Source organism: Megascapheus bottae, chromosome 24 (genome assembly GCF_031878675.1).
Source record: "Megascapheus bottae isolate mThoBot1 chromosome 24, mThoBot2.hap1, whole genome shotgun sequence".
NCBI classification, from domain to species: Eukaryota; Metazoa; Chordata; class Mammalia; order Rodentia; family Geomyidae; genus Megascapheus; species Megascapheus bottae.
Window position 1 is genome coordinate 4,257,302 of NC_143532.1, and position 17,150 is coordinate 4,274,451.

The 17,150-nt window shown below is 46.8% G+C and overlaps 1 protein-coding gene and 1 long non-coding RNA gene across 10 annotated transcripts in view; one reads left to right on the forward strand and one right to left on the reverse strand.

The window, feature by feature from the left end:
* LOC150046821 (uncharacterized) overlaps positions 1-1,579 on the reverse strand; it is a 55,375-nt gene extending 53,796 nt beyond the window's left edge. For 4 of the 6 annotated variants that reach the window (XR_016539530.1, XR_016539527.1, XR_016539529.1 and 1 more), the window contains exon 1: positions 1,391-1,579. This is a non-coding gene — a long non-coding RNA (uncharacterized LOC150046821). The remainder of the gene's footprint in view (positions 1-1,390) is intronic. The other 2 variants (XR_016539526.1, XR_016539525.1) reach the window with 1 other exon arrangement.
* A 429-nt stretch (positions 1,580-2,008) lies between these two features.
* Positions 2,009-13,671, forward strand: C24H16orf46 (chromosome 24 C16orf46 homolog). Of its 4 annotated transcripts, XM_090357231.1 has the most exons (5): positions 2,009-2,091; positions 3,619-3,857; positions 6,210-7,184; positions 10,900-11,020; positions 12,759-13,671. In XM_090357231.1, the coding sequence occupies exons 2-5, from the start codon at positions 3,657-3,659 to the stop codon at positions 12,776-12,778; spliced, it is 1,317 nt and encodes a 438-aa protein (XP_090213357.1). In that variant the 5' UTR covers positions 2,009-2,091; positions 3,619-3,656; the 3' UTR covers positions 12,779-13,671. The 4 variants fall into 4 exon arrangements, with proteins under 4 accessions (XP_090213357.1, XP_090213356.1, XP_090213359.1 ...); XM_090357230.1 differs by having other exon boundaries at positions 10,900-13,671; XM_090357233.1 differs by having other exon boundaries at positions 6,210-6,968; positions 10,900-13,671.
* The last annotated feature ends 3,479 nt before the right edge of the window (positions 13,672-17,150 follow it).

The window sequence follows — 17,150 nt, forward strand, 5'->3', positions numbered from 1 at the left end:
AGCTGTAACAATGAAAAGCTTATAAAAATTTTCCTTTTAGTTATAAGTCTGTTCTTAAGGGAAAATCTAGATAATTGTCTGATAGTTTTTTTTTTTTCCCTTGGAGATCAGAGGGGCTGGTTTTGAATAGCAGTTCTCAGTTCCTAGCTGCCTGAGTAGCTAGGATTGCAGGCATGAGCCATCACCTCCGGCCCAAACTTGCCTATTAACACTCAAAGAACTGAATGTAAGCAATTTGCCTTTGCTCTATTTTGGATGTAAAGCGTATTTTATTGTCATTTATTATAGTGGTACTGTGCCAAAAATTGTGGCTTTACTTTGGTACCTCACTCATGCTTAGCAAGCATTATATCTCCCAGCTATACCCTTAATGCCTCTCAAAATACAGGGTTTGAGACTTGCTGTTGGGATATACATGCCTGTACTCCCAGCTTTTCAAGAGGCAGGATTGATGTGAGTCCTAGAGCTAGTCAGGACCAACAGAGACCTTATCCCCAAATCAAAAGAGCTGAGTATATGACTCCAGAATTAAAGCCCCTTATCTCAAGGTCCTGGGTTCAAAATTAAAAAAAAAACAAAACCAACCAGCCAACAAAATACTCTTGCCATCAGCTTTGAAACATAGGAGGGTCCCTCTAATTTTTCTTTGAAGTGGTAAAACTTGGGAACTCTTCCTGCTTGAGGTGGGGAATAGGGTGATGGGATCTGTCTGGAAAAAGAAAGTCCTGTAGGAAACCGGTGTTGTGGGTGAGCCTCACCCAGAACCATTATCTAGGGTTCTTAACTGTTAAGAAGGGCAGCTGGCGACTGCCTGTGTGCCCGTGCTCCTCGCTACACTCGGGGACATCTGAGGATCCCGTGTTTGAAGCCTGCAGGACTACCTTTCATACCATCTCCAATTAACCATCCAAGAGAAGTAGAGCTGTAGCTCAAGGGTTAGAATGAACACCGAGGGGCGGCGCCCAGGCCCCAGGACTGGTACCAGCGGCGGAGGCGGGGGGCCAGGGGTGGCATTTCTTCCACCTTTGTCAGAGATGGCAGACCAGTTGGGTGCTAGCTGGCAAAGGAGCTGCGTGGTTCAAGAACGGATCTCCCCGCACAGTGGGGTTCGGGGCAGCGGTGACAGGTGACGGCGCGCCATGCAGACCCTGGCCGCCCGGCGTGTGGCGAGGTGGGGAAGCCGAGCCTCGTCCCGGCAGCGCCGTGGGGCGAGGGTTTGGAGAGGGTCCCGCGAGCAGACTCCGGTCGTGGCCGGAGGCGGGTTTCACGGGGCCAGCCTCGCCGCGGCCGTCCTCCCCGCCCGCCCGCCCGCCGCGGCCGTCCTCCCGGCCCCCCGGCCCCCCGGCCCGGCCCGGCCCGGCCCCACGCCGCCGTCCGCCTGCCCTCGTACCGCGGTGTTTCACACGCGCACACGGGAGGGTTCTGTTCGGGAGGGGCCTCGGTCGCCGCCTCTTCCCCGCGGGGTGGTCCCGGAGTCCCGGCGGACTCTCCCATCGCCTCAGTTCGCCGGTGCGGTCCCGTAGGGTTGCTAGCGGCCGCCAGGCACAGGGCAAGGAGCGCCGCCGCGCGGAGCCTGCCGGGAGCGCCGCGCCTCAGGCCGTCCGCCAGGCCCGCCTCCCGCTCCGCGCCCTGGGGAGCGTGCCGGGCCGGGCCCTGACGTCATTTCCGCTGCGCCTGTAAACTGGCACGCCCCCAGAGCCGCCGTCACCCCGGGCAACGGCTCGAGCCGGGGCTGTGGGTTGCTGGTTCACAAGAGGGAGCGGTCGCGTCCTCGACCCCGGAGCGAGTTCCTGGATCACCCCACAGGTGGGACAACGAGAAGTTCGAGGCTGTGCGGAAGGAAGCGGCCCTTAGAAGCGGCGAAACCAAAAGGAAAAAGTTAGTGCAGCCTCCACGCTGAAACCAGAGGGGCGGAACTGAGCGGCCTCGCGCGGGCCTGGGTGTGGTGGTGGGCGGGGCCATCGGAGGCGGGGCCATCGGGGGCGGGGCCGTCGGAGGCGGGGCCACGAGCGGACAAGGGAGGAAGGGGCGGGGCTTGATGCCGCTGGGGGACACCGGAGAGTAGAGCCGCGGGTCTGTGCCCGCTGAGAGGTGCTGTGGAGGGGGCGGAGCTAGGTGTGGAGGGGGTGAAGGGGCGGGGCCTGGAGGGGGCGGTGGGGGCGGGCCTGGCGGGGAGGTGGGGGCCCTGCCTGGTTAAAGGAGGGAGGGAGGCCTGGGCGGTGCCTGCTCGGGGCGGTGCTCGGTGGTGCTGGGCCGGTCTGCTGGGAGCTGAGACTTGCAATCGCGCCAGGCGCTTAGGGAGTCAGTGAATGTGAGCTGAAAAAAGGGGAAGAATTGATACCGATGGGAGAGAAATGAGCTGGTCAGTAGCTTAAACATGGTAGCTGTGGCCCTCGGGCATATCATAAGCCCAAGGCACAGATAACTAAGGCGGGGAGGGAGGAGAGACCTGGTCTCTCAGCTCAGCAGCCAGGGTTGGCCTTGAACTCAGGGTCCTTCCACGTGCTGGGATTGCACGCCCGTGCCCACACACTCAGCAGGGAAGATCAAGTTTGTACTCTTGAAAATAGCAAATCTAGGGGCCGGGAGTCTGGCCTAGCATGCATGAAGACCCAGGTTCGATTCCTCGGTACCACGGACATAGAAAAAAGCCAAAGTGGTGCTGAGGCTCAAGTGGTAAAGCCCTAGCCTTGAGGAAAAAGCCCAAGGACGGTGCTCAGGCCCTGAGCTCAAGTCCAGGACTGGAAAAAAAAGAAAAAAGAAAGCCCAGCCAGAAGTGTAGCCTAGTGATAGCGTGCTTGCCTAGCATGTAGGAAGCCTGGGCTCACCTAGCATGCACAAAGCCCTGGGTTCAATTCCCAGGAAACATTTACACTGAAAAAGCTGGAAGTGGCGCTGTGGCTCAAGTGGCAAAAAGTGCCCAAGGACAGTGCCCAGGCCCTGAGTTTGAGCCCCAGGACTGGTTAAAAAAAAGAAAGAAAGAAAAAGAAAATAATTTACTATGCTTATATTTCTTTTTCTTCTTCTTCTTTTTTTTTTTTTTTAAGTTTTAGTACCAGTCCTGGGGCTTGAACTCAGGACCCAGGCACTGTCCCTGAGCTTGTGGTGCTTAACCTAACACATTACCTCACAGCTCCATTTCTAGCTTGACTTTGGCCTTTAATTAAACCCATTAATCATTATTGAAATCAGCCTCACCCTTTTTTTTTTATCTCAGTAGTTGACAATGGATGATTTGGAGTCTTTGTTCTCAGTCTGTTCCTGATATTTTAAAGAGATTTCACCAGTTATTGAATTGCTTTTGTAAAAAAAGTTAATATTAGCCTGGCACCTGGTGATTTATATCTATAATATTAGTTATTCTGGAGGCTAAGATATAAGGATCTCAGTTTGAAGTCAGCTTGGACAGGGAAGTCCTTGAAACTTATATCTCTAGTTACTGGCAAGACAAGCCAGAAGTGGAGCTGTAGCTCTGGTGGCAGGGTGCTAGCCTTGAGCAAAAAGAGCTCAGAGATAGCATCTAAGGCCCTAAAACATTCAAACCCCAGGACTGGCACTTAAAAGGAAAACTAAAGTTAATATAAAAAACTAAGCTCAATGCCCACTTTCAAATTGCAGGAAGAAGATGTTAAAAACTCTAAACAGTCATCCTGGTAATGGATCTCTGTCAGGAATGTCAAACTGATTTAGAAAATAGTCAAATTAAATCCACAGAAGAAATTGAAGAAACCTTTACTTGTCCAGATGAAAGAAGAGAAAAGAGCCATGTGTGTTGTCTTCTCCATATCAGTGACATAACTCTCCAAGAAGATGAAAGACTCAATGAGTTCGTTATTGGCACTGGGTGGGAAGAAGCTGTGAGTGTCTTCTAGGGTATCTTTCACTTCAGTATTTGATGCATGCTTTTCCCTCAAAATACTTAATATTACCAAAATTGTACAGTCATTGTTAACTAGCAGTCCCTGGGAACAGAGGTAAAATATTACCAGTAACAACAGTTCCTGCTGATATGTGTTTATGACCACTTAGTAAGTGGTACTAAATGTTCATCCTTCACTTATTCACTCATTCATTCAGCCTCTCAATAGCTCTCTGAGGCCTCTCTTTGTGCACAAGGAAATTGAATCACTCAGATGTAAATTAGAATCCCAGAGATTTCGCAGCCTACACAGGTAGGAAGTGGGCAAGGAGGGCTCTGATCCAGGTCTTCAAACTTCAGAACCAAGAGTTTCTTCACTACGGTGCTAAGTCATCAAGAGACGCAAGGAGCGAGTCTTCCAGTTTCTAACCCTATGTTTTTTGTTGTTGTTGTTTTGTTTTTTGCCTGTCCTTGAACTTTCTCAAGGCTAGAGCTCTACCATTTGAGCCTCAGCACCACTTCTGGCTTTTTTTGTGTGTGTATGTGGTACCGAGGAATTAAACCCGGGCCTTCATGCATGCTAGGCAAGCACTCCACCACTAGGCTAAACTCCCGGCCCAACCCTGTGGGTTTTTGAAGTACACTTAGGGTCAAGAATAGAGCCCTTGGCCGGGAGTTTGGCCTAGTGGTTAAAGTGCTTGCCTAGCATGCATGAAGACCCGGGTTCGATTCCTTGGTACCACATACATAGAAAAAAAGCCGGAAGTGGTGCTGAGGCTCAAGTGGTAGAGCTCTAGCCTTGAGAAAGTCCAAGGACAGTGCTCAGGCCCTGAGCTCAAGCCCAGGACTGGCAAAAAAAAAAGAATAGAACCCTAAATTTAATCAGACTTATAGAGTTGCTTGCTGGTCACAGAGATAGCTCATGCCTGAAATCTTGGCAACTCAGGAGACTGGCATCCAAGGATCCAGGTTCAAAGCCAGCCCTGTAGGAAAGTCTGTGAAACTGTCTCTAATTAACCAGCATACTATATGGCTCAAGTAAGCACTAACTGTGAGCAAGCAAGATGAGCAAGAGCCAAAGACCCTAAGTTTAAGCCCTAGCACAAAACAAACAAGGGGGAAAAGCATCCTTCTAGGGTTACTAGATTAACTGAAAATACAGAATGCCCAGTAAATTTGAGTTTCATATTATTTAGTGTTCAGTGTGTTGCAGATATGTCCTATTTTTTTTAAAGTAAGTCTTAACAAGGATTTATTTTACTATAGCAGAATAAGGTAAGGAGAAATAGATTTAAAAAATGTTTCTCCCCATTTGCAAAGTGAGTATTAAAGACTTCCTTACCGGGGTTGGGGATTTAGCTCAGTGGAAGAGCACTTGAGGCCCTTGAGTTCAGTCCTTAGCTTGGGGGGGGAGGGGCGGGCGGAGAGAAGACCTACCTTCCTTCTTTCCTTCCTTCCTTCCTCCCTCTACCTGTCTCCTTTCCTCCCTTCCTCCCTCCTGCTTACTTGCTTGGGACAGTATCTTGTTATATAGCCCCAGTTAGCCTTGAACTTGGATCCTTCCCCCCATCCCTGCAGTGTTGGCATTATAGGTGTGGAACACCATGCCTAGCAAAGGTACTGTATTTTATGTGGTAACTTTGCCTTGGCGGTGTACTCTGGCTAAGGAAGCCAGGAACTACTGGCATAAGATGTGGGTGTTCCTTGGGGTACACGGGACTCCTGAACACCCAGGAAACAACTGTGATTGCCGCTGGCCCTCTAGTCTCTCCAGGAAGCAAAGCAGGTACTGGAAGTACAGGAAATCCTTGGAGGTGTGACAAGAAGGATCAGTTTTGGTTTATTTTAATAGTGCTGAGCTTAGTGTGCATATGGAAAGCAATGCAAGCAGCCCCTCATGTGGTCATTTACAAGTACTTGCTCTAGTGTTTAGGAACTCCATATGATCACGAATACAATTTATTGCTCAACATTAGGCTAAAATGACTATTAAAAGTTTTCTTTGATTTTTTTTCTTTTTTTGATCAATCATGGGGCTTGAACTCAGGGCCTGGGCACTGTCTCTGAGCTTTTTTGCTCAAGTCACTTCCAGTTTTCTGGTGTTTCTTAGACTTTCCTGCCAGGGCTGGCTTTGAACTGTGATCCTCAGATCCCAGCTTCCTCATAGCTAGGATGACAGGCCTGAGCCACCAGCACCTGGCAAAAGTTTTCATTTGTAAAAGGTGAGTTTGGGCAGTGTGAGGGAGTAACATGCTGTTGCATCTGCTGGGATGACAGGCCTGAGCCTATCTTCGTCTGTGAACAGTGAGTCTGGGCCGTGTGAGCGAGTAACGTGCTGTTGCATCTGCAGGTCCATGGCTGGGGAAGGACTTCTCCAGCTGCCTGCATCTGGCCACGGAAGAAACTGAAAAAGTCAAGAGCAGGGGAAAGTTCCAGCAATGGCTGCTTGCTGTGTTTCAGCCTCTCTCAGGTGAACCTGGAGGCCAAGCCTTCCCTGGAGACTGGAAGATGGGAGACAAAGGCTGTGGCCGACCCAGACCCGGAGAAGAATTGGAATACTTCCTCTCAGATTCCAGGGCCCTCCCAGGTCCCTAGCACTACTCCCAGGGAGAATAACAAAATCTGCTTTCCCAACTACATTCATGGAGAAAAAAAAAGTCTGCAAATCAAGGAGTTTATCTGGTGCCTGGACGAATGGGCCACTCCCGAGGTGCCTAGTGGCAAGGCGTCCAGGAGTCCCAGCAGAGGTTTATGCCCCGATAGGGGGATCCCCCTCTCGGACTCCTTGACCTCCAAGGCCCTCTTAGTTCTGCCTCCCCTGAGAGCTAGTCCCCCAAACAGTGTTGGTGTTCTGGGTAAGAAGAGTAAGACCGTTTTCTGGCAGTCAGACGAGAAAATGGTGAGAGTGGAGAAGGATGAGTGTGTGACTAATGGCTATGGATTGAAAACAGTGGATGGGAAAGGTGACAAGAAACACTTTGAGCTGACCAAGCGCCTGGTGGTCACCAAAGGGACATCCTTCTCCTCTCCATCCGTGGCCCCGACACCCCTGCTGGCCGATTCTAAGAGGTGCTGCCTGCGATGGTCCCTCCTGACTGAGAAAAACTCGGTATGTCCTCCCAACCCCAATAGCGTCCACTATCTGGCCACCTTGCAGCTTTTGCAGAAAGAAGGACTACAAAACTACAGATCCACACTGAAAACCAAGGACCCAAGGCCTCTCAGGAACCCCCAGAGGCACCTTCTCACAAAGACCAAGCAGGGAAGCAGTCCCCACATGCTGGAAACCAAAGTGTTCCCAAGACCTCTCTTGCCATCCCTCACAGTGAGCAGAGTTGCTATTCCCCTCTCCACTCAGAGATACCTCTGACCTGTTACAATATAATTCCCTGGGAATGAGCGAGCTTGAAATTCATTTGTCCTTTCTCCCCTGCCCATGCCCTTTCTCCTGTCTTTTTACTGCCTCCTCCATGCCTTCTCTCAATTTATTCTCTCCCTCATCCTTTGCTTTCCCCTCCCTCATTCCATCTTTTTTTTTTTTTTCCACAATAGAAACTAGAGGTTGCTGATCATTCTTGAATGAAGTTGGATCTGTTTTCTAAAACACCATTGCTAGTCCAGAGCATGGCCTAGTGGTAGAGAGCTTGCCTAGCAGGCACGAAGCCCTGGATTCCATTCCTCAGTACCATATACACAGAAAAATCCAGAAGTGGTGCTGTGGCTCAAGTGGTAGAGCTCTAGCCTTGAGAAAACCCAAGGACAGTGCTCAGACCCTGAGTTCAAGGCCCAGGACTGGAAAAAAAAAAAAAAAAAACTACCACCAGAGCTAGGTACAGTGGTTCAAGTCTGTAATCCTAGCTACTTGGGAGGCAGAGATTGGGGGACTGGGGTTTGAGGCCAGCAGGGGGACAAAAGTTTGTGAGACTTTAATGGCTGGGCATTGTGGTACACTTCCTGTCATACTCAGTGACCCAGAAAAACATACATAGAATCATATCCATGCCAGCTTACAAGACCCTACCTCTAAAATAAGGAATGTTAAAGGAGACTGGAGATGTGACTCAAATGGTAGATCACCTTCCTGGTAAGTCTGAGGCCCTGAGTTCAATTCCTATTACTGTCAACCATCCCTCCCCAGCATAAACAATCAAAACCCCAAACAGCATTTTTTTATTTTTTTGCCAGTTCTGGGCTTGAGCTCAGAGGCTGAGCACTGTCCTTGGACTTTCTCAAGGCTAGAGCTCTACCACTTGAGCCTCTGCACCACTTCTGGCTTTTTTCTATGTATGTGGTACTGAGGAATCGAACCCGGGTCTTTGTGTATGCTAGGCAAGTACTCTACCACTAGGTCAAACTCCTGGCCCTGACAGCACCATTTTTGATGTGGATTTTGCAGGTGTTTATAACTGTAGTTCCAGTACTTGGAAGGCTTAGTTTAAGGTTGGGCTACCAAGCAAGACCTGATCTTAAAAAAAATACAAATAACCAAAATCCATATTCTTCTTATGTGCTTTCATGCTAATTTGTCAAATGCAAATTGGCCATGTCAGCTCCAGCACCTGCTGCACTGCCTGGTCTTACCCAGGGGGAGCCTTCTATTATGCTGTCTCTACACCACCCCAAAAGCTTTCTGAAAACTGTCTTCTCTGTTCTACTGCAGTACCTTAAGCTGAGAATATTGTCTTTGATCAAATTACTTCCTAAACTTTTAAACCAAAAAAAAATCTTCATTTTCTCTCCCAAGAAAGGTCTAAAATACTATGAATTGAAAATTCACAAGGTCCAAGATGTCCTACCCTTGTATGATGTCGAAGGGCCTGGTTCCCTTGCCCAGGGCATCACAGGCTCCGGCATATCCATGGAAGTGTGTGCTCCAGCGTCCCAAGGAGTCAGGTCCTTGTATCACAAGCATCTACATCTGAAAGCTTTTATCAGTCTTAGAAAATTCAGTCTGGAAACTGGTTAACAATAATTGACTTTTGCCAGGCACTGGTGGCTCACGCCTGTATTCCTAGGTATTCAGGAGGCTGAGATCTGAGGATTCTTGTGTGAAGCCAGCCTGGGCAGGGAAATCCCAGATCTCCAATAAAATACTCAGAGAAAGCTGAAAGTGGTGCTGTGGCTCAAGTGGTAGAGTGCTAGCCTTGAGCATATAAAGGCCTAGGGACAGCGCTCAGGTCCTGCGTTTAAGCCCTAGGACTGTCTGGGGGGAAAAAAAAATAGTTGACTTTTGGAGGAAGGAAAGTCACCTATTATCTCACCCCCACCTTCTTCTTAGTCTTATCTTGCATCTAACATTGGGAATGAGGTGTTACCGTCTCTCTCTCTTGCTCTCATTTCTTACCTTAGTTGTACTTTTGTTGTACATTTCATGTTGTAAATGAGTTATATTTTAATGCCAATGATGTTAATTAAGTGCCTGATATTGTCTTCTGGAATCTTTGCAGAATCTTCCCTGTGATGTAGTCTGGGTTTACCTTCTCACTTTGTGGATGAAGTCACTTTAGCCCTTGTCCTAATTCTCTTTTTTGACAATACTGGGATCTGGGCTCAAGGCCTCACACTTGCTGGGCAGGTGCTCAGCTTCCTAACCAAGTGTCTAGCTTGTCCCAGTTTTCTTTCCAATTAGCCTCAGGACTTCTAAACCAGACTTCTGCTGTCCAGTTGTTATGTAGATAAAGGAGCCCTGCTGAATAGAAAGCAATAGCTCATCCTAACTGAGTCACTGTCCAACATTAAGTGGAAACTAGACTTTGCAGTCAGGGTCGTGTGATAGGTGCTTATGGCTGTTGCTTACCTTGAAGCCATGGTCTCCAGTTTGGTTCTTTGATTCTCTCTAGACTATTCCTGTTTGGTTAGTGTTTGGTAACCAAAATTAGTAAATATTATCTAAACTCCAGTTTTTCTCGAAACTTCCCAAATGTTAAGTTGGAATCCTGGCAGTGCCCACCATAGCACCTTCAGCCACCTACACAAGGGGCAAGGGCTAGTGAGGTGGGGAGGGAAGGAAGTGAGGGCGTATGGCCTGTGACATGAAAGCACAATACTTTCTTGAAAGTTTTTTTTTTTTTTTTTTGCCAGTCCTGGGCCTGAGCTCAGGGCCTGAGCACTGTCCTTGGACTTTCTCAAGGCTAGAGCTCTACCACTTGAGCCTCAGCACCACTTCCGGCTTTTTTTTTTTTCTATGAATGTGGTACAGAGGAACCGAACCTGGGTCGAGTGCTAGGCAAGCACTCTACCACTAGGTCAAATTCCCAGCCCCTCTTGAAAGTATTTTGAAAGACAAGAAGACTAAACCAACATCAGGCCTTGTTCCATGGACCTAGGCCTCTGACCACTTGGGAAGATATTCTAATTTTTAACTTTTTTTTTTTGGTTGGTCATGGAACTTCAACTCTGGGCCTGAGCATTGACCCTGAGCTCTCCAGATCAAGGCTAGTGTTCTACCGCTTGAGCCATGTCACCACTTCTGGTTTTCTAGTGGTTAATTGGAGATAGGAGTCTCATGGACTTTCGTGCCTGGGCTGGCTTTGAACTGTGATCCTCAGATCTCAGCCTCCTGAGTAGCTAGGGTTATTGGTATGAACCACAAGCACATGGCTATTAACATTTTATTCTTAGGAACTTTACCCCATAAGATAAAATTTACCCGCACTTCAGACATCATGTTGTATGATGATTTGAACCTAGAAACAGTGTGTGCTCCATTTCTCCTTCCTCTGAGTCCAGGTGCACCAAGGGGGAGGGCAGCAGGCTCCCATCATTGTGGTGCCCCCCATCCGGCCAAGCTCAGTTATTGATTAGCAAGCCCAAGAAGAAAGAATTGGGCTTCTTGGCAGATAGACGCTGGGGCATCTCTTCTGCTGTCCAAGAGACAAACTGGGAGCCAGGAGCAGGGGGGCAGGCCCAGTGTCATGCTCCTAACTGCTAAGCTCAGCTGGGCCTGAAACTGAGAGTCTTGGTAGTTCCACACACTCCAGCCTTCCCCCTGCACGCTGCAGCGATGAATTCCTAAGATCTTCCTCATTCTGTCTTTTCAGCCCAGTGGACTTGCCAGCAAACCTTATTACAGACTGGAAATGGTGAACAGTTCTTTCGGATCCAGGTTCCCATCAGCTTCCTCTGGATCCTGGCCTTTCCAGTATGAAGTGAAGAAAAAAAGTGAATTTCAATTTATACATTTCAAAAGTTGTTAATAGCCAGGCATCGTGGCACAAGTCTGTCATTCCAGCAGCCAGAAGGCTGAGACAGGAGGACTGTGAGTTTGAGGTTAGGCCAGGCTAACTAACCTCCAGCTCAAAAGCTAGCCTGGGCTACATAGCAAGACCCTGTCTCAGAAAAAAAAAAAGAAAAAGAAAAAAGAAAGTTAATACTAAAAAGCCTAAAGAGATTCTAAAGTATTTTTGATATAAGACCTGTGGTAGAGTGCTTATCTAGCAAGCTTGAGGCCCTGAGTTCAAATCCCAGTACCCAGGATGAGGGTTCAATGTTCTCTATGGTTTCTAAACAATATATAGCTTCCTGGATGCCAAGCTTGATACTGCATTTACAGCAAGGCCTGGAGTCCACTCAGCAGCAGGCTGGACATGTTCAGAGCGGGGGCTGTTGGGCCTCTGCTGCTGCCATCTTGGACTGATGGTGCTGGGTGCTGACTTGGGCATTATGGAATGCTGAGCAGCTTCTGACCTCTAGATGTCATCTGTGGCAGTAGCAGCCACCCCAAAACATGTCCAGACACTACCATCTTTCCCCAAGGGCAAGATCGCCCCAGCGAAGGGAGAGTGTAGGAGGGAACTCTGACACACTCTGCCCCTGGCTTGGTGGCCTCTAGAAAGATGCAACCAAGGCTGCAATTCTATGGGGACAATCTCTCATAGTGACCACAGGGAGCCTATTCAGGAAGAGCTATGAATTTCCTGATCCACTAACTGTCTTAGCCAATTACTAAGATAGTGACTATGCTTACACCTCTCGTCATCATTCAGAATCCCCAGAGTTTAGGCAGCACATTTCCCTGCTTTCCCTACTTATCCTAAACAGGGTATTACATAGCCACCAGTGCCCCACACGACATGCTTTACTAACCACCACCAAGTCTCTGTACCTGAACTCTGTGTAAATCTTTAAAAATGCAAGTGTCTCTGTTTAATACAACCTGCGGGTGGGAGAGCACTTTTGTAAGGCACTGAGTTAAAAACTCCAGAACCACGGCAGGGGAAATCCTACTCGAGGGCAGAAAACTCGAAAATGTCCTGCAGTCTGTCATTTTGAGCACACACAGGGCTGTGACTGTTCTCAGGCCTCTGCAAAAGAATTGAGAGTCATTTCTTTGTGGTAATGTGTGCTGGGTGGTTGTATTTGGGCACTCCTGGGTCTGGCACTATTCCTCACTCCTAACTCACGTGGCCATTTCTCCAAATCCTCACAATTGATTCCTCCTAAGTAAAATGGAAGATAATGGGGAGTTTGAGAGAACACGTAACCATTATAGTAGCTATTTTCAGAACTTCAAAATCCAAGCTCTTACTTCTTTAGCACATTATCTTGTTACAAAACACTGAGTTAAAAGGATTAAATTTATATTACATTTTGTAAGTTTCCCAAATAAACTGGCAGAATGTATAGAAAAAAATGTGTACTGCCTCACAAGAACTATTTCCATGAACTGAGACAATCTTGAGTAAATAATTCCTAACATATAGTTTGCCAAAGTGTGCACTGTTTTCCAAAAGTGTGACACAAAACTCCAGTTTAGGGAAGCTTGCTTTATAAGTTGCTTTAAGAGTGGATGGTTGAATACCATTTTGTGATATGCTAATTGAGAGGCACTAACTTTTGACAAATGTTTATTGTGGCACTGATGGGCACATATCTGAAGTCACTAAATTTCTCATTACAGCACAGGAAAAAAGAAGATAAAGTAAGAGAGGGATCAATTACACATTAATTCCCAAGCAGCATGTTTGAGATGCAATACTAAAACCATATTCTACCCTGGACACAGGAAAGGCAGTGGATTACCAGACTGCAGACAGTAAAATTATAAGCGGCAAGAAGACTGGAAACTCAGAAGGAGGTTTTACTTATATCATTTCAATTAGCTTGCACCTTTACACTGATACAAGCAAAAAAATTTTTGCTTACATTTAGCAAATTGCATTGACAGTTAAGACAGAACTGTCAGTTGAGGTCATATGCATAACTTTTGAGAGTAAATAGTCCTCTTAGTGCTGTTTCAATTTTTTTTAATTTTTTGAAACTTATTAAAGAAATCACTTGTTTTATTTATTGGTTGTGTTTTTTCCTGTAGTCTGTGGCCTATAATATTGTTTCTGAGTAGAATCTCAAGAATTAATGGAGAGGCTGTGATCAAAAGTCCCACTTAGGGGCCGGGAGTTTGGCCTAGTGGTAGAGTGCTTGCCTTGCATACACGAAGTCCCAGGTTCAATTCCCCGGTACCACATACATAGTAAAAAGCCAGAAGTGGTGCTGAGGCTCAAGTGGTAGAGCTCTAGCCTTAAGAAAGTCCAAGAACAGTGCTCAGGCCCTGGGCTGAAGCCCAGGACTGGCCAAAAAAATAAAAAAAAAAAAGTCCCTCTTAGGCCAGTCTATAAAATTTGTGGATTTAGAAGAAAGTTATAAATATTTGTTACTTGTTTAGTAAGGTAATGCAAAATTATAGTTATTTCTAAGTTTGGAAAAAACTGAAAAGGATTTTGGTAATGGAGATCAAGTATGATCCAAACAATTCTGTTTTTATTCATTTACATAGCTTGGGCCTGGCTTCTTCTCAAAATGCTTGAAAATAATATATATATATATATATTGTCAGTCCGGGGGCTTGAACTCAGGACCTGAGCACTGTCCTTAGACTTTCTCAAGGCTAGCGCTCTACCACTTGAGCCACAGCACCACTTCCAGCTTTTTTCTATATATATGGTACTGAGGAATTGAACCCAGGTCTTTATGCATGCTAAACAATACATCAGTGTATCTGCTAATCAATATAGTTGGTTTTTTTTTTTTTACCATTCCTGGGAATTGAACTCAGGGCCTGAGCACTGGCCTTGGGCTTTCCTCAAGGCTAGTTCTCTACCACTTGATCCACAGCACCATTTCCGGCTTTTTCTGTACATGTGATTCCAAGGAATCGAACCCAGGGCTTTGTGCATGCTAGGCCACATTCCTGGCCCTAATATAATTCTAACAACTGAGTCTGTTGGGTTTAACACTGCAAGCAATGCCACCATTATCTTTGTCATAAGAATATTTTACTAGTTAGCATCTTGCTGAAGAAACTAGATAATACATGTCACTTAAAAACTGGAATGAAGAGGGGCTGGGAGTTTGGCCTAGTGGTGGAGTGCTTGCCTAGCATGCACAAAGACCCTGCTTCGATTCCTTGGTACCACATACATAGAAAAGCTGGAAATGGTGCTGTGGCTCAAGTGGTAGAGAACTAGCCTTGAGGAAAGCCCAAGGACAGTGCTCAGGCCCTGAGTTCAGTGCCCAGGACTAGCAAAAAAAGCAAAAACAAAACCAAAAACAACTGGAATGATGAGCCGGATGTGGTGGCTCATGCCTGTAATCCTAGCTACTCAGGAAGCTGATCTGAGGATCGTGGTTCAAAGCCAGCCTGAGACTCTTATCTCCAATTAACCACTATAAAACAGGAAGTGGGGCTCTGGTTCAGGGGTAGTGTTGGGAGCCAGAGTGGAATCAAACTGTACTTTGATTTGCATCAGATAATTGCTTGATTGTCTTATTGTTTTTTGGCCTTCTCCTGTTCAATTGATCTGAGATTTACCATATGAATGTAACCCCCAACAGTTCCCTGATGAACCATCTGGATGTAACACCTGGCAGTACCCTGGTCTGGAGAAGGGATATAAGCTTTGAGTTGATAATAAACGGGGCTGCAGTTTTTGCCTGGGCTGCAGACCTCCTGGACCCGATGTGTTTGTCTCTCTTCTATTTTTTCCAGTTCCTGCCCCCTATTTCAGGAACCCCAATTTGCTGCCAGTAGGCCCCGGCAGGGTAGGACAGTAGCCTTGAGCTGAAGAGCTCAGGGACAGCACCCAGGCCCAGAATTCAAGCCCCATGACCAACCAACCAACCAACCAACCAACCAACCAAAACTTGGAATGACAGGGTTGGGAGTGTGGCTTAGTGGCAGAATCCTTGCCTAGCATGCATGGATCCCTGATTCCTCAGTACCACATACACAGAAAAAGCCGAAAGTGGTGCCGTAGATCAAATGGTAGAGCACTAGCTTGAGCACCAAGAGGCTCAGGGACAGAGCCAAAGCCCTGAGGTGAAGCCCCAGGACCGGCAAAAACAAAACACAAATTGGAATGACTATCTACCCAGTATGTACTGTGTGAGAAGGCTGTATGTTACCCTCACCTAGTGTCCTGGCAGTCTGTTTGCTGGAACTTGAGCACACTTAAGAACCACACAGAGACACTGAGGAAAAGGAAAGCAAAACTGTATGAGGCTTGACTTCATGGTTTTTGTCCAACGTCCCTGGGTTTATTTTCCTTCCTCTCTCAGAGCCTTGATAGAACATGTCTGAGAAGCACTGATTGAAATGTACAGTAAGTGTTCTTTTAAGTTAGATATCTTAATAGGTGTAGTTGTGCAGGTTTGGGCTGAATTCCTATGAACATCCTCATGTTGAGGTGGGAAAGGATCAGGTATAAATCTAACCTTGTCAGTTGCTAGCATTACATTGTTGCTAGTACTAAGATTAATGGTGGCTCACAGTCAGGCCAGGATTGCTCATTTTCTTCAACTGAAAAAGCAACTTCAAACTTTACTTTGCATTTCCAGACAGTATACGCAACTTGTAGTTTATTTTCCCTTCATGTGGAAGACTTAGAAGAATTCACACAAGATAGGATTCTAGGCTCTTTAATCACCAAATTTTAGGTTTTACAAATACTCTTAGGACAAGACAATTCAGGTGATGAAAGTTTTGTAGGGGGCACTTCTTGTACATAAAGAACAATCATGCTCCATTTTTTTCTGTAAATAACTATTGGGTAAGATAACAAACATTGACATGGAAACAAAAATGTAAAGCTGCAAATCACTGCATTTATATTTACAAAAAAACATAAATAAGCATGCACCTCTTCTTTATTAGGACAACTTGAATAGAGGTCTAAACATTAAGGCTGTGATGATTTTGAAACATGAAAATCTAAGTTAAGGCTTTATGTTTGCTCTGAAACTCACATTCATAGGCAACTCTGACCAAAGCCTACGTGTATTTCCTGGGTAGAGTTGGTCTGGCGGGACAGGGCCCTGAGAGGAATCCATTTATCCAGTCCAGCTAGGTGGGTGGCACGTGCTAATAGCAACAGCGTCCATTTGCTTTAACCAATCACTAATTTCTTCTTAGTTTATTTTGGGGACTTAGCCACACAATAGAGAATTTGGGGGTAGACTTAGGGAACTCACAACTACACTCATTCTTACTGGCCTAGAAGTCGGGCAACAACCATGAATTTAGTCTACTTAGCACAGAGAACCCCATACCCCACCATGATTTTGCCTCTAAACAGAAAAAAAAAAAAAAAAAAAAAGTCCTTGAATACCAGTTTTCAACATCTTCACAGAATTCCACATTGGAGATGGACCTGTGGTGTAATTGTGAGCCTCAAGGCAAAATATGGGACTAAAATATGGGAAAGGCAAGCCATGGATGGGAGGAAAGGACCTTATAAAACAGGGTGGACTACACTCTTGCTGTCAGACTTAGGGGTGCCAAGTATTGAGATTGGGCTGGGCCCCAGGTGTCCTTTTCAACAGTGAGAGGGACAGTTGGAGCACTGTGAGAAGCAGGCCCAGGGCCTCATCCGACCATCTGGAGCACAGGGAGGACATACTGTGAAATAGGGTCTCCTGCCCTGCCATCTCAATGTTCTATTTTGTGTGCATTCTACTGGGATCGCTTGCTGGTGGCTGGTGGCTCCTGGATAGCTTCGGGATGGGGACTGGACAGGGAGGAGACCAAGGCCATTCAAGGAAGGGAGAGGACTGAAGGTTAAGTTATTCAGCTCATGTAATGGAAGCTTCCATACAAATCCAGAAGGACTGGCTTTGGAGCATTTCTAGATAGCTGGCCATGTATATGGAGGGCCTGGGAGGGAGGCATGTCAGGAGAGGATGTGGAGGCCAGTTTCCCTTCCCTCACACCGCACTCAGAGCACCTCCGCACTACCCTCTGCGATAACACTATTTTCCTGAGTTCTGGGAGCTGCTCTAGCATATTAACTGCATCACA

What these genes read in the sequence shown, in the direction of transcription:
- C24H16orf46 (XM_090357230.1), top strand. Translation starts at nt 3,657, where the DNA reads ATGGATCTCTGTCAGGAATGTCAAACTGATTTAGAAAATAGTCAAATT. An exon ending in GCACTGGGTGGGAAGAAGCT is followed by an intron (nt 3,858 to 6,209) that starts GTGAGTGTCTTC and finishes TTGCATCTGCAG; the next exon opens with GTCCATGGCTGGGGAAGGAC. An exon ending in CTCTCTTGCCATCCCTCACA is followed by an intron (nt 7,185 to 10,899) that starts GTGAGCAGAGTT and finishes CTGTCTTTTCAG; the next exon opens with CCCAGTGGACTTGCCAGCAA.